This window comes from Rhinoderma darwinii (assembly GCF_050947455.1).
Source record: "Rhinoderma darwinii isolate aRhiDar2 chromosome 3 unlocalized genomic scaffold, aRhiDar2.hap1 SUPER_3_unloc_6, whole genome shotgun sequence".
Classification (NCBI taxonomy): domain Eukaryota; kingdom Metazoa; phylum Chordata; class Amphibia; order Anura; family Rhinodermatidae; genus Rhinoderma; species Rhinoderma darwinii.
Genome location: NW_027461749.1, coordinates 834,194 through 851,172, shown reverse-complemented (window position 1 = coordinate 851,172; position 16,979 = coordinate 834,194). Strand labels below are relative to the sequence as shown.

General features: G+C 50.0%; 1 protein-coding gene and 1 long non-coding RNA gene across 3 annotated transcripts in view; both read left to right on the top strand.

Moving 5' to 3' along the window:
• The window catches only part of PPP1R35 (protein phosphatase 1 regulatory subunit 35), a 71,529-nt gene extending 69,950 nt beyond the window's left edge, over window positions 1-1,579 (top strand). For both annotated transcript variants that reach the window (XM_075847413.1, XM_075847412.1), the window contains exon 5: window positions 1,338-1,579. In XM_075847413.1, the coding sequence (XP_075703528.1) occupies window positions 1,338-1,511 (174 nt within the window). In that variant the 3' untranslated portion in view covers window positions 1,512-1,579. The remainder of the gene's footprint in view (window positions 1-1,337) is intronic.
• A 1,359-nt stretch (window positions 1,580-2,938) lies between these two features.
• On the top strand, window positions 2,939-10,141 carry LOC142683550 (uncharacterized). Its single transcript, XR_012853968.1, has 3 exons — window positions 2,939-3,025; window positions 5,777-5,869; window positions 9,725-10,141. It is a non-coding gene; the product is annotated as an uncharacterized LOC142683550 (long non-coding RNA).
• Window positions 10,142-16,979: the final 6,838 nt, after the last annotated feature.

Sequence of the window (16,979 nt, the reverse complement as noted above, 5' to 3'; positions counted from 1 at the left end):
TCATGTCTTGGCTGTGTATAGATCTGTCTCCTGTGATGTCATGTCTTGGCTGTGTATAGATCTGTCTCCTGTGATGTCATGTCTTGGCTGTGTATAGATCTGTCTACTGTGATGTCATGTTTGTATAGATCTGTCTCCTGTGCTGTCATGTGTTGGCTGTGTATAGATCTCTCCTGTGATGTCATGTCTAGGCTGTGTATAGATCTGTCTCCTGTGATGTCATGTCTTGGCTGTGTATAGATCTGTCTCCTGTAATGTTATGTCTTGGCTGTGTATAGATCTGTCTCCTGTGATGTCATGTCTTGGCTGTGTATAGATCTGTCTCCTGTGATGTCATGTCTTGGCTGTGTATAGATCTGTCTCCTGTGATGTCATGTTTGTATAGATCTGTCTCCTGTGATGTCATGTGTTGGCTGTGTATAGATCTGCCTCCTGTGATGTCATGTGTTGGCTGTGTATAGATCGGTCTCCTGTGATGTCATGTGTTGGCTGTGTATAGATCTCTCCTGTGATGTCATGTGTTGGCTGTGTATAGATCTGCCTCCTGTGATATCATGTGTTGGCTGTGTATAGATCTGTCTCCTGTGATGTCATGTGTTGGCTGTGTATAGATCTGCCTCCTCTGATGTCATGTCTTGGCTGTGTATAGATCTGCCTCCTGTGATGTCATTTCTTGGCTGTGTATAGATCTGCCTCCTCTGATGTCATGTCTTGGCTGTGTATAGATCTGCCTCCTGTGATATCATGCGTTGGCTGTGTATAGATCTCTCCTGTGATGTCATGCCTTGGCTGTGTATAGGTCTGTCTCCTGTGATGTCATGTGTTGGCTGTGTATAGATCGGTCTCCTGTGATGTCATGTGTTGGCTGTGTATAGATCTGTCTCCTGTGATGTCATGTGCTGGCTGTGTATAGATCTGTCTCCTGTGATATCATGCGTTGGCTGTGTATAGATCTCTCCTGTGATGTCATGCCTTTGCTGTGTATAGGTCTGTCTCCTGTGATGTCATGTGTTGGCTGTGTATAGATCTGTCTCCTGTGATGTCATGTGCTGGCTGTGTATAGATCTGTCTCCTGTGATATCATGTGTTGGCTGTGTATAGATCTCTCCTGTGATGTCATGTGTTGGCTGTGTATAGATCTGTCTCCTGTGATGTCATGTGTTGGCTGTGTATAGATCTCTCCTGTGATGTCATGTGTTGGCTGTGTATAGATCGGTCTCCTGTGATGTCATGTTCTGGCTATGTATAGATTGGTCTTCTGTGATGTCATGTTTGTATAGATCGGTGTTGTCGATCACATTACTTTATCTTCCCTTATTTTCTATCTCCCTCCACAGGCTCCACAAATAGAGGGACCTGATATCTTCGCGTTCTCAGACGCCTGTGAAAGATACACTGAGACACCGTACCTCAAAGCAGAGGGACTGCCGCCCCTCACCCTCCAGCCGCGGTCCCGGCCGCCTAACACCGTTTTTGACATGTTCCACAGGCTGGGAGAATGGGCGTCCTAGCAGTGAGCGCCAAACAAGAAGGGGGATGGGTGCGGGGGAGGGGATATTTTGTACAGTGTTCTTTTTATAATGAATAAAAATATTTATAAAGTCCAATTTCCTGATTTCAAACACAGAAGATGATTATCAGCAGTAATAGCTGGTGCCCCCTGATCACATGTAATTATATTATATATCAGTGATATCAGTAAGAGGGGGCGGGGCTGTGACAACCTCTCACACATGATATACAGGCTGGTTGTCAGTAGTAATAGATGAATAGCTGTTACTGTATATAAGATGTGTGGATCTCATGTCTGATCACAATGTAATTATATTATATATCAGTGATGTCAGTAACAGCGGGCGGGGCTGTGACAACCTCTCACACATGGTATACAGGCTGGTTGTCAGTAGTGATAGATGAATAGCTGTGACTATATAAGATTTGTGGATCTCATGTCTGATCACAGTGTAATTATATTATATATCAGTGATGTCAGTAACAGGGGGCGGGGCTGTGACAACCTCTCACACATGATATACAGGCTGGTTGTCAGTAGTAATAGATGAATAGCTGTGACTGTATATAAGATGTGTGGATCTCATGTCTGATCACAGTGTAATTATATTATATATCAGTGATGTCAGTAACAGGGGGCGTGGCTGTGACAACCTCTCACATGATATACAGGCTGGTTGTCAGGAGTAATAGATGAATAGCTGTCACTGTATATAAGATGTATGGATCTCATGTCTGATCACTATGTAATTATATTATATATCAGTGATGTCAGTAACAGGGGGCGGGACTGTGACAACCTCTCACACATGATATACAGGCTGGTTGTCAGTAGTAATAGATGAATAGCTGTGACTGTATATAAAATGTGTGGATCTCATGTCTGATCACAATATAATTATATTATATATCAGTGATGTCAGTAACAGGGGGCGGGGCTGTGACAACCTCTCACACATGATATACAGGCTGGTTGTCAGTAGTAATAGATGAATAGCGGTTACTGTATATAAGATGTGTAGATCTCATGTCTGATCACAATGTCATTATATTATATATCAGTGATGTCAGTACAGGGGGCGGGGCTGTGACAACTTCTCACATGATATACAGGCTGGTGGTCAGTAGTAATAGATGGAGCAGGGGACAACCATCAGTTATAGATATTTAATGCAGTATTCACTACCGGCCGCTAGATGACAGGAGAGCTTAGCTGAGGTAATACTATGGAGACTGCAGTACTCTCTGTTGGCCGCTAGATGGAATGAGTTTAGATGATAATACAATGCTGGCAGCACTACCCTGTACCGGCCGCTAGATGGCAGGACAGTACAGCGCTGTGGTAACAAAGATGCCGGGAACCCTGTACATCAGCGCTTGGATCCTCGCCGCTCTTGCGCATGAAACCACGTGACGTGGCGCGCTGGATGCCGGGATCTGTAGTTTGGCGGGAATGATGGAGCGCTCCGAGTTTGAGAAACAGCGGGAGTCACACGTGGACAAGATCCGGGAGGTGATTGACGTGACTGGATGGATTTATGCTGCTGCACTACATCCCACCCTACTGTACTATACAGCGTGCTGCTGCACTAACCTCACCCCACAGTGCTAGAAAGTACACAGCAGTACTACATGCCACCCAACTGTACTATAGACTATACTGCTGCACTGCATGCCACCCTACTGTACTATATAATATACCTCTGCACTACATACCACCCAACTATACTATAGAATATACCTCTGCACTACATACCACTCTACTGTACTATATAATATACCTCTGCACTACATACCACCCAACTGTACTATAGAATATACTGCTGCACTACATGCCACCCTACTGTACTATATAATATACTGCTGTACTACATACCACCCAACTGTACTATAGAATATACTGCTGCACTGCATACCACCCTACTGTACTATATAATATACTGCTGCACTACATGCCACCCTACTGTACTATATAATATACTGCTGTACTACATACCACCCTACTGTACTATATAATATACTGCTGCACTGCATGCCACCCTACTGTACTATAGAATATACTGCTGAACTGTATACCACCCTACTGTACTATAGAATATACTGCTGCACTGCATACCACTCTACTGTACTATAGCATATACTGCTGCACTGCATGCCACTCTACTGTACTATAGCATATACTGCTGCACTGCATGCCACTCTACTGTACTATAGAATATACCTCTGCACTACATACCACCCTACTGTACTATAGAATATACTGCTGCACTGCATACCACTCTACTGTACTATAGCATATACTGCTGCACTGCATACCACTCTACTGTACTATAGAATATACTGCTGCACTACATACCACCCTACTGTACTATAGAATATACTGCTGCACTGCATACCACTCTACTGTACTATAGCATATACTGCTGCACTGCATGCCACTCTACTGTACTATAGCATATACTGCTGCACTGCATGCCACTCTACTGTACTATAGAATATACCTCTGCACTACATACCACCCTACTGTACTATAGAATATACTGCTGCACTGCATACCACTCTACTGTACTATAGCATATACTGCTGCACTGCATGCCACCCTACTGTACTATAGTATATACTGCTGCACTACATACCACCCTACTGTACTATAGAATATACTGCTGCACTACATGCCACCCTACTGTACGATATCATATACTGCTGCACTGCATGCCACCCTACTGTACTATAGTATATACTGCTGCACTACATACCACCCTACTGTACTATAGAATATACTGCTGCACTACATGCCACCCTACTGTACTATAGAATATACTGCTGCACTGCATGCCACTCTACTGTACTATAGAATATACTGCTGCACTACATACCACCCTACTGTACTATAGAATATACTGCTGCACTACATACCACCCTACTGTACTATAGAATATACTGCTGCACTGCATACCACCCAACTGTACTATAGAATATACTGCTGCACTACATACCACCCTACTGTACTATAGCATATACTGCTGCACTACATGCCACCCTACTGTACTATAGAATATACTGCTGCACTGCATGCCACTCTACTGTACTATATAACATACTGCTGTACTACATACCACCCTACTGTACTATATAATATACTGCTGCACTGCATGCCACTCTACTGTACTATAGCATATACCGCTGCACTACATGCCACCCAACTGTACTATATAATATACTGCTGCACTGCATGCCACCCTACTGTACTATAGAATATACCGCTGCACTGCATGCCACCCTACTGTACTATAGAATATACCGCTGCACTGCATGCCACTCTACTGTACTATAGCATATACTGCTGCACTGCATGCCACTCTACTGTACTGTACTATAGAATATACCTCTGCACTACATACCACCCTACTGTACTATAGAATATACTGCTGCACTACATGCCACCCTACTGTACGATATCATATACTGCTGCACTGTATACCACCCTACTGTACTATAGAATATACTGCTGCACTACATGCCACTCTACTGTACTATAGCATATACTGCTGCACTACATACCACCCAACTGTACTACAGAATATACTGCGGCACTGTATACCACCCTACTGTATTATAGAATATACTGCTGCACTGCATGCCACTCTGCTGTACTATAGAATATATTGCTGCACTACATACCACCCAACTGTACTATATAATATACAGCTGCACTGCATGCCACTCTACTGTACTATATAATATACTGCTGCACTGCATACCACCCAACTGTACTATATAATATACAGCTGCACTGCATGCCACTCTACTGTACTATATAATATACTGCTGCACTGCATACCACCCAACTGTACTATATAATATACAGCTGCACTGCATGCCACTCTACTGTACTATAGAATATACTGCTGCACTACATACCACCCTACTGTGCTATGGAATATACTGCTGCACTGCATGCCACTCTACTGTACTATAGAATATACTGCTGCATGTTTCCTTCTTTTACACTAGAATATACTGAGGCACTACACATCACCCTACTGCAGTATTGAATTTGCTGCTGCACTACATGCCACCGTACTGTACTATAGAATATACTGCTGCAATTCATGCCACTCTACTGTACTAGAGAATATACTGCTGCACTACATACCACCCTACTGTGCTGTAGAATATACTGCTGCAATAATGCTACTGTATAGTACAACACATGACCCTACTGTGCGGCACACGATAATCCATAACTGCTCTGAATTGTCAGGGTCTGCAGGAAGCCGCCGAACTGATGCATCTCCTGAACGCCAATCTGAAAGCACGGGGCGAGGTGACCGGGGAGACGGAACAACTGTCACAGGTAGGTCCCTCCCCCCGCAGGGTGATATATACAGAAGAGAGCTATGATCCTGCCCCTCCTCCTGCAGGGTGATATATACAGAAGAGAGCTATGATCCTGCCCCTCCTCCTGCAGGGTGATATATACAGAAGAGAGCTATGATCCTGCACCTCCTCCTGCAGGGTGATATATACAGAAGAGAGCTATGATCCTGCCCCTCCTCCTGCAGGGTGATGTATACAGAAGAGAGCTATGATCCTGCCCCTCCCCCTGCAGGGTGATATATACAGAAGAGAGCTATGATCCTGCCCCTCCTCCTGCAGGGTGATATATATAGAAGAGAGCTATGATCCTGCCCCTCCTCCTGCAGGGTGATATATACAGAAGAGAGCTATGATCCTGCCCCTCCTCCTGCAGGGAGATATATACAGAAGAGAGCTATGATCCTTCCCCTCCTCCTGCAGGGTGATATATATAGAAGAGAGCTATGATCCTGCCCCTCCTCCTGCAGGGTGATATATACAGAAGAGAGCTATGATCCTGCCCCTCCTCCTGCAAGGTGATATATACAGAAGAGAGCTATGATCCTGCCCCTCCTCCTGCAGGGTGATATATACAGAAGAGAGCTATGATCCTGCTCCTCCTCCTGCAGGGTGATATATATATAGAAGAGAGCTATGATCCTGCCCCTCCCCCTGCAGGGTGATATATATATAGAGAGCTTTGATCCTGCCCCTCCTCCTGCAGGGTGATATATATAGAAGAGAGCTATGATCCTGCTCCTCCTCCTGCAGGGTGATATATACAGAAGAGAGCTATGATCCTGCTCCTCCTCCTGCAGGGTGATATATACAGAAGAGAGCTATGATCCTGCTCCTCCCCCTGCAGGGTGATATATATACAGAAGAGAGCTATGATCCTGCTCCTCCCCCTGCAGGGTGATATATATATATATAGAAGAGAGCTATGATCCTGCTCCTCCTCCTGCAGGGTGATATATATACAGAAGAGAGCTATGATCCTGCCCCTCCTCCTGCAGGGTGATATATATACAGAAGAGAGCTATGATCCTGCTCCTCCCCCTGCAGGGTGATATATATATATAGAAGAGAGCTATGATCCTGCTCCTCCTGCAGGGTGATACATACAGAAGAGAGCTATGATCCTGCCCCTCCCCCTGCAGGATGATATATACAGAAGAGAGCTATGATCCTGCCCCTCCTCCTGCAGGGTGATATATATACAGAAGAGATCTATGATCCTGCTCCTCCCCCTGCAGGGTGATATATACAGAAGAGAGCTATGATCCTGCCCCTCCTCCTGCAGGGTGATACATACAGAAGAGAGCTATGATCCTGCCCCTCCTCCTGCAGGGTGATATATACAGAAGAGAGCTATGATCCTGCTCCTCCCCCTGCAGGGTGATATATACAGAAGAGAGCTATGATCCTGCCCCTCCTCCTGCAGGGTGATATATATAGAAGAGATCTATGATCCTGCCCCTCCTCCTGCAGGGTGATATATACAGAAGAGAGCTATGATCCTGCCCCTCCTCCTGCAGGGTGATATATACAGAAGAGAGCTATGATCCTGCCCCTCCTCCTGCGGGGTGATACATACAGAAGAGAAATATGATCCTGCCCCTCCTCCTGCAGGGTGATACATACAGAAGAGAGCTATGATCCTGCTCCTCCTCCTGCAGGGTGATATATACAGAAGAGAGCTATGATCATGCCCCTCCTCCTGCAGCGTGATATATAGAGAAGAGAGCTATGATCCTGCTCCTCCTCCTGCAGGGTGATCTATATACAGAAGAGAGCTATGATCCTGCCCCTCCTCCTGCAGGGTGATATATACAGAAGAGAGCTATGATCCTGCGCCTCCTGCAGGGTGATATATATACAGAAGAGAGCTATGATCCTGCCCCTCCTCCTGCAGGGTGATATATATACAGAAGAGAGCTATGATCCTGCCCCTCCTCCTGCAGGGTGATATATATAGAAGAGAGCTATGATCCTGCCCCTCCCCCTGCAGGGTGTTATATACAGAAGAGAGCTATGATCCTGCCCCTCCTCCTGCAGCGTGATATATAGAGAAGAGAGCTATGATCCTGCTCCTCCTCCTGCAGGGTGATCTATATACAGAAGAGAGCTATGATCCTGCCCCTCCTCCTGCAGGGTGATATATACAGAAGAGAGCTATGATCCTGCGCCTCCTGCAGGGTGATATATATACAGAAGAGAGCTATGATCCTGCCCCTCCTCCTGCAGGGTGATATATATATAAGAGAGCTATGATCCTGCCCCTCCTCCTGCAGGGTGATATATACAGAAGAGAGCTATGATCCTGCCCCTCCTCCTGCAGGGTGATATATATAGAAGAGAGCTATGATCCTGCCCCTCCTCCTGCAGGGTTATACATACAGAAGAGAGCTATGATCCTGCTCCTCCTCCTGCAGGGTTATATATATATATATATATATATAGAAGAGAGCTATGATCCTGCCCCTCCTCCTGCAGGGTGATATATACAGAAGAGAGCTATGATCCCGCCCCTCCTCCTGCAGGGTGATATATACAGAAGAGAGCTATGATCCTGCCCCTCCTCCTGCAGGGTGATATATACAGAAGAGAGCTATGATCCTGCCCCTCCTCCTGCAGGGTGATATATACAGAAGAGAGCTATGATCCTGCCCCTCCTCCTGCAGGGTGATATATACAGAAGAGAGCTATGATCCTGCCCCTCCTCCTGCAGGGTGATACATGTAGAAGAGAGCTATGATCCTGCCCCTCCTCCTGCAGGGTGATATATACAGAAGAGAGCTATGATCCTGCCCCTCCTCCTGCAGGGTGATATATATAGAAGAGAGCTATGATCCTGCCCCTCCTCCTGCAGGGTGATATATATACAGAAGAGAGCTATGATCCTGCCCCTCCTCCTGCAGGGTGATATATATAGAAGAGAGCTATGATCCTGCCCCTCCCCCTGCAGGGTGATATATACACAGTATAGAGAGAGCTATGATCTTGCTCCTCTTCCTGCAGGGTGATATATACAGAAGAGAGCTATGATCCTGCCCCTCCTCCTGCCGGGTGATATATACAGAAGAGATCTATGATCCTGTCCCTCCTCCTGCAGGATGATATATACAGAAGAGAGCTATGATCCTGCCCCTCCTCCTGCAGGGTGATATATACAGAAGAGAGCTATGATCCTGCCCCTCCTCCTGCAGGGTGATATATATAGAAGAGAGCTATGATCCTGCCCCTCCTCCTGCAGGGTGATATATACACAGTATAGAGAGAGCTATGATCTTGCTCCTCTTCCTGCAGGGTGATATATACAGAAGAGAGCTATGATCCTGCCCCTCCCCCTGCAGGGTGATATATACAGAAGAGAGCTATGATCCTGCCCCTCCTCCTGTAGGGTGATATATATAGACGAGAGCTATGATCCTGCCCCTCCTCCTGCAGGGTGATATATACAGAAGAGAGCTATGATCCTGCCCCTCCTCCTGCAGGGTGATATATATACAGAAGAGAGCTATGATCCTGCCCCTCCTCCTGTAGGGTGATATATATAGACGAGAGCTATGATCCTGCTCCTCCTCCTGCAGGGTGATATATAGAGAAGAGATCTATGATCCTGCCCCTCCTCCTGCAGGGTGATATATACAGAAGAGAGCTATGATCCTGCCCCTCCTCCTGCAGGGTGATATATACACAGTATAGAGAGAGCTATGATCCTGCCCCTCCTCCTGCAGGGTGATATATACAGAAGAGAGCTATGATCCTGCCCCTTCTCCTGCAGGATGACACTAAGGGCTGTACGGTTGTCAGTGGGTGTTACATTTACACTTTCTCTCTCTCTTTGCAGGTTTGGTTGCAGTTTCAGCGTCAGCTCGTCGTCTTATCTGAAGCATTTACTGGGTGTGGTCTGTGACACGGACGCGGTGGGTGTGGTCTGTGACACGGGCGCGGTGGGCATGGTTGTTCAGTGTTACCCGTGAGGTCTGGACATTGTAGTTTGGGGCAGCGCCTCGGGCTGAATGTTCATTAATGGATCAGTGAAGATCGGACAGGAACCGTCCATTTGGCGCAAAGGGCGGAGCCAAGAGAAGGCGGGGTGACCCTGGAGAAGACTCCTCTTTTTATCCACTGGACTGCAGTATTTGTTCGGGGGGTCAATATGTTAATTGATTAAGCCTCAGGCCACACCCACTGCGCCACTCTTTCCTGTCTGGACGCTGAATCGGGAATTATAAAATGAAATAAAACTTGTTAATTGTCGTGATCTTTGGGGGTCACTTACTTGACTTGCCATTTGTTTGACATAAAATCTCTCCCCCCTCCCCCCCACATTCGACCTATGACCTGGCAGGCAGTAGAGGGGACGGGAAGTGTAAAGGGTCCTGCCTGCGGCTGCCATGTTTCGGTGGACGGTTTTGCTGCATTATTTCGTCTCCATCTGATATCGTTCCGATACATTTTTATAGTGTAACTAACCTTTTAAAAAAAACTTGACGTCGATCGGCGGAGGTCCGAGTACTGAGAACCCCACTGATCGCCGCTTGCCGCTCCGTTTCGGAGCGTTGTACGGGCTCAATAGAAAGTCGGAGTCCATACACCGCTCTCTTTGCTTTCCAGGGAAAGCCGATAAGAAAAGAATCGGGACACAACGCTTACCTGAGCTCTTCTGCCGCTTCGTTTTGGCGATCGGTGGGGGTCTCAGCTCTTGGACCAACATCGATTGATACGGCAAACGTTTTTTTAAGAGTGTAGTTCCACTTTAAGGAAACGATACAAAGAATGAGTACAAATCGTATGTTATTTAGTAGTGCCTGTTATTATTGCAGTTTTCACATCTGTCACTAGATGTCAGCAGGTAACGCTCAACACTGGGAGTCTCATTTTCCAGCGTGCTGTGAAGCTGAATGTTATGGGTAGTGGGTGGAGTGTGTTTGTGTTTTTCGGCTCTTCTCTGGGGTCGGGTGACATCATTCATACACAATGTGGTCCAGGGTATTGACGACTGTCAGCATTACTCCACCTGGCGGGGAACGATGTCTCATTAAGATCCTGGCCAGTAGGTGGCGCTCTCTTCATAACATTACTGGCTAAGTGTGAGGCTGCCGCCGACCCAGTCCCACAGACCAAAGTTACAGCGCGCTCCAGTTTTAACCCCCATCCGCACCACGACGTACTATTGTGGTGGTGGGGGGGGGGGGTGATGTTTGGAGCGGGCTTTCATGCTGAGCACGCTCCGTATAAAGCGGGTGTCAGCTGTGTATTACAGCTGACCCGACTAATGATCAGGAACAGCGATCGCACTGTTCCTGGCCATTTAACCTCTTAGATGCCTTGATCGATCACGATCGCTGCATTGAAGACATTAAAAAGAGAAGGGCACCCCCCTCTGACAGCTCATCATCGCCGCTGACGCCCGCGCCCGCCCGCCCCCCCCCCAAATTGATGGTTGAGGTACCAATGGTTATCATGGCAGCCCAGGGGTCTAATGAAGGCCCCAGGGCTGCTTTTCTCCATCTCCTGTTAGGCCCTGCCCCCGACAATATACTGCCATATATTAATATTGCAGTATATTGTACCAGGGATTGACGATCGCTGGTTCAAGTCCCCTAAAGGGACTAATAAAATGTGTAAAAAAAAGTTCAAAAGAACCACATTTCTCCTCTAAAGTAATAAAATAAACAAAATCGGTATCGCCACGTCCGTAAAAGTCAGAAATATTACATTATGGGTGAACGCCGTAAAAAATAAAATAAATTAAACCGCCAGAATCGCTGTTTTTTGGTCACCGTATCCCACAAAAAATGAAATAAAAAATGGTGAAAAGGTCTCATAGAGCCCAAAATGGCACCAATAGAAACTACAGGTCGCCCCGCAAAAAGTAAGCCCTCGTACGGCGCCATCAACGGAAAAATAAAAAAGTTTTGGCTTTTGGAAGGTGGGGAGGAAAAAATGAAAATCCAGAAAATGGCTGGGAAGGGGTTAAAGGAACGTCCCTCTACCACGCCCGTGGACGTACCGTCGCTCATAGCGATAAATGGCGGCCCAAGAAAGGGGGGACTACGGGTTTCAGCAGCCACACGGCTCCCTGTGGCCAGTAGGTGGCGCATGCCCTGACATCATTTCTGCAGCTGCTGATAGAGCGCCCTCAAGTGGATGTTGAATGTAATCAGTGCGCACGTTTCCATCAGAAGGGGGGGGGGGGGGGGGGTAAATTCTCAGCTAAACTGTGTCCAGAGTGAGGGAGCGGCGGCCATCTATAGGTAAGCGGAAATTAAAGGGCCAGTTCCCTGTAAATATAGACTTTATAATAGATTGTGCTTGCTTTTAGTGAATGAGAACATTCTTGTTTTCATACAGAGGCTGACCTAATACTTCTCAGAGCTGAGGGTTTGTTACGATGAATCAGTCTGGAGTCTGAGCGGTTCAGCTGCCCATCTCTCTCTACAGGGGCCTCACCATTGGTCGTCGTCCAGGCCAAAACTTAAAGCGTACCTCCGATGACTCCGCCGACAGGTATCATGCACATAGCTGCTTCCTAGCCCGAGATCCGGCCGTTATACACGTCAGAGACTCAATGTAAAATCTTCAGGAAGTGGGCGGCACTTCCTATGTGTGACATCAGCGACGGGGGCCAGAGCTCCGCCCTTATATCCCAGGATGCTTTGCTGTAAATCTCATGAGCATTATTTACATTAGTCCTTCTCAATGAATTAGAAGATCATCAAAGTTACTTTGTTGCAGGAATTCAGCTCATAAAGTGTCTCGTGTATTCTATAGATTCATCACACACAGAGGGACCTGTTCCCAGCAGTTTCTTCTTGTAATGTTGATGATTATGGGAACAGTTACTGAAAACCCAAAATTTAGTGTCTCTGCCACGCCGCATTGATAACTCCTCAGCAGTGCCACAGGCTGATCCCCTCCATGCCACGCCGCATTGATAACACCTCAGCAGTGCCACAGGCTGATCGCCTCCATGCCACACCGCATTGATAACACCTCAGCAGTGCCACAGGCTGATCCCCTCCATGCCACGCCGCATTGATAACACCTCAGCAGTGCCACAGGCTGATCGCCTCCATGCCATGCCACATTGATAACACCTCAGCAGTGCCACAGGCTGATCGCCTCCATGCCACGCCGCATTGATAACACCTCAGCAGTGCCACAGGCTGATCGCCTCCATGCCACGCCGCATTGATAACACCTCAGCAGTGCCACAGGCTGATCGCCCCCATGCCACACAGCATTGATACCACCTCAGCAGTGCCACAGGCTGATCGCCTCCATGCCACGCCGCATTGATAACTCCTCAGCAGTGCCACAGGCTGATCTCCATGCCACGCTGCATTGATAACACCTCGGCAGTGCCACAGGCTGATCACCGTCATGCCACACTGCATTGATAACCCCTCAGTACTAGTTATATACACACACCCGATATGATGTCCCCAAAATTCTGCTGCCCCCGGGGTCATCCTGGGCCTCCGTAAACTAAGCGGTGACCGCTCTAAACTGTCACTAATGACTTTACATCCCGTTGTGCAGATTACCCCCAGTTCATTGGCAGACCAGCGACCCGGGGATAACCTAGGACCACATAATGTAAAGCAACCAATGACCTCTTAGCTCTGTCACTGCTTAGTTTACCGCCGCTGACACTGCGGCTCCAGCGCTGGACCCAGGACAGCTAAGGATGGCGTTTTTTTTTCATGAACGTGTGTGAATGACGGACAGCGCACGCACGCCCGTGATTTTTCACGCACCCGTTGACTTCAATGGGTGCGTGATGCGAAAAAACTGCGTGTCTGAATGGCCCCATTGAATCGCATAGGTCAGTGTGACGGCCGACGGCCTTCACACAGACGTATTCAACATTCGTGTGAATAAGGCCTAACATGTCAAAAGATCTGCACATCAAATGTAGATCTCCGGCAGCTTCCAACATCACTGCCCATACACGTGCAGTGACGTCAGCAGCAGTGCTAGGATCCCCAGGCAGGGCTCTGACGTCAATGCCCATTTATGGGCAGTGACATCAGGAGGTGTCCCAGGCAGAGCCTCTTCTGGGACCCTGGCACTGCTGCTGATGTCACTGCCCATATATGGGCAGTGATGTCAGGGGCTTCCCCAGTGCCGGAATCCCTGGGTAGAGCACTAGTAGAGGCTCTGGCCAGGGCTCCGGACCTGGGAATCCTCCTGACGTCACTGCAAATATAACGCTTGCAGAAAGGGAAATATAATATATTGAAACGTTTTTTTATTATGCTAAAATACGACCTCAACTTCTCGTGAACCCGGAATAACATTAAAATAAGCAGCGCTAGCTGCAGCCGGAGGCCGGTGCAGTGTATGTGGCAGACGGGGGCCCTGACCTGGTGTGAAACTACTAATTCCAGCATGATGACACCCTTGTACATGCTGGGAGTTGTAGTTTCCCCAGCACAGGTTACAGATTACTGCTGCAGCGGAGCTACTATTTTGCCATCTGGTGGACAAGCGTGTGAACTGCAGAAAGACAAAACGGAACATATACCTGTCCGCCATGAATCGTGCTCCGAGTCGATCACTTAACACTTTGTATGCTGTAGCCCGGAGCAGCAACTTAACCCAACGAATGCAAACAACAAAATTACAATCAGCTTTAGCGGCTGCTGCCTGACACCACGTCAGCTCCTGTCTCCTCACGACGGGGAGCTGTAGAACGGGCCCCCGTGTGACGTATCCGGAGCCGCATGTCTGAGCATTGTGCACTGGTCCAGTCTCGCTTGAGACCTGCAGCTATTGGAGTCCATGCATCAGGTTGCTCTGGATGAGCACGGTCAACGATAATAAAGAGAGACGAGACCAGCGTCAAATAACAGGTTATATTTTGCAAATGTTCCTGCAACAGGCAAAAGGTTGAAACCCCAAGAAAATGCAAGGTCCTCTTAAAAATAAACTCTGTCCCACCCAGCAAAAATAATACAAAACAAAAGGGGAGCGCGTTAAAAAATGCCGTCATCTAACCCTGGACTGAAGCTGTGGCAGGGGGCACGCATGGCGGCGGGGGCTCCTCGCGGACACCGGACTTGTGGAAAGCATAGATGGACCTCTGGAACCCTGCCGGGAAGAAGACAACAGCCAACCATTAACCAGCGTCACCAAGCCCCTCCCACTGCAGTGAAAATAGGCGGAGTCTAGTCAATCACATCCCAGACCCCGAACACAACAGAAATATCGAGACCTAATACAAAGTATCCAAAAACGAGAGCGCAAGGGCCACACTAGTGGAGAGTGAGGGGGTGGAGAGTGAGCGTGCGGGGTGGAGAGTGAGCGTGCGGGGTGGAGAGTGAGCGTGCGGGGTGGAGAGGGGGCGTGCGGGGTGGTGAGGGGCTGGAGAGTGAGCATGCGGGGTGGTGAGGGGGTGTGTGGGGTGGAGAGTGTGGGGGGGTAGAGAGCGTAGGGGGGGGGGGTAGAGAGCGTAGGGGGGGGGGTAGAGAGCGTAGGGGGGGGGGTAGAGAGCGTAGGGGGGGGGGGTAGAGAGCGTAGGGGGGGGGTAGAGAGCGTAGGGGGGGGGGTAGAGAGCGTCGAGGGGGGGGGGTAGAGAGCGTGGGGGGGGTAGAGAGCGTAGGGGGGGGGTAGAGAGCGTAGGGGGGGGGTAGAGAGCGTAGGGGGGGGTAGAGAGCGTAGGGGGGGGTAGAGAGCGTAGGGGGGGGGGGTAGAGAGCGTAGGGGGGGGGGTAGAGAGCGTAGGGGGGGGGGGGGAGAGCTGGGGGGACGTAGAGAGCGTAGGGGGGGGGGGGTAGAGAGCGTAGGGGGGGGGGGGGGTAGAGAGCGTAGGGGGGGGTAGAGAGCGTAGGGGGGTAGAGAGCGTAGAGAGCGTAGGGGGGGGGGTAGAGAGCGTAGGGGGGGGTAGAGAGCGTAGGGGGGGGTAGAGAGCGTAGGGGGGGGTAGAGAGCGTAGGGGGGGGTAGAGAGCGTAGGGGGGGGGTAGAGAGCGTAGGGGGGGGGTAGAGAGCGTAGGGGGGGGGGTAGAGAGCGTAGGGGGGGGGTAGAGAGCGTAGGGGGGGGGGGTAGTAGAGAGCGTAGGGGGGGGGGTAGAGAGCGTAGGGGGGGGTAGAGAGCGTAGGGGGGGGGTAGAGAGCGTAGGGGGGGGGGTAGAGAGCGTAGGGGGGGGGTAGAGAGCGTAGGGGGGGGGGGTAGAGAGCGTAGGGGGGGGGTAGAGAGCGTAGGGGGGGGTAGAGAGCGTAGGGGGGGGTAGAGAGCGTAGGGGGGGGTAGAGAGCGTAGGGGGGGGTAGAGAGCGTAGGGGGGTGGTGGAGAGCGTAGGGGGGGGTAGAGAGCGTAGGGGGGGGTAGAGAGCGTAGGGGGGGGGTAGAGAGCGTAGGGGGGGGTAGAGAGCGTAGGGGGGGGTAGAGAGCGTAGGGGGGGTAGAGAGCGTAGGGGGGGGGGTAGAGAGCGTAGGGGGGGGGGTAGAGAGCGTAGGGGGGGGGGTAGAGAGCGTAGGGGGGGGGGGGGTAGAGAGCGTAGGGGGGGGTTAGAGAGCGTAGGGGGGGGGGGTAGAGAGCGTAGGGGGGGGGTAGAGAGCGTAGGGGGGGGGTAGAGAGCGTAGGGGGGGGGTAGAGAGCGTAGGGGGGGGTAGAGAGCGTAGGGGGGGGGGTAGAGAGCGTAGGGGGGGGTAGAGAGCGTAGGGGGGGGTAGAGAGCGTAGGGGGGGGGTAGAGAGCGTAGGGGGGGGGTAGAGAGCGTAGGGGGGGGTAGAGAGCGTAGGGGGGGTAGAGAGCGTAGGGGGGGGGGTAGAGAGCGTAGGGGGGGGGTAGAGAGCGTAGGGGGGGGGATAGAGAGCGTAGGGGGGGGGGTAGAGAGCGTAGGGGGGGGGGGTAGAGAGCGTAGGGGGGGGGGTAGAGAGCGTAGGGGGGGGTAGAGAGCGTAGGGGGGGGTAGAGAGCTTAGAAAGGGGGGTGATAAGGAGCGTAGGGGGGGGGTAGAGAGCGTAGGGGGGGGGGGTAGAGAGCGTAGGGGGGGGTAGAGAGCGTAGGGGGGGGTAGAGAGCGTAGGGGGGTGGGTAGAGAGCGTAGGGGGGGGGGGTAGAGAGCGTAGGGGGGGGGTAGAGAGCGTAGGGGGG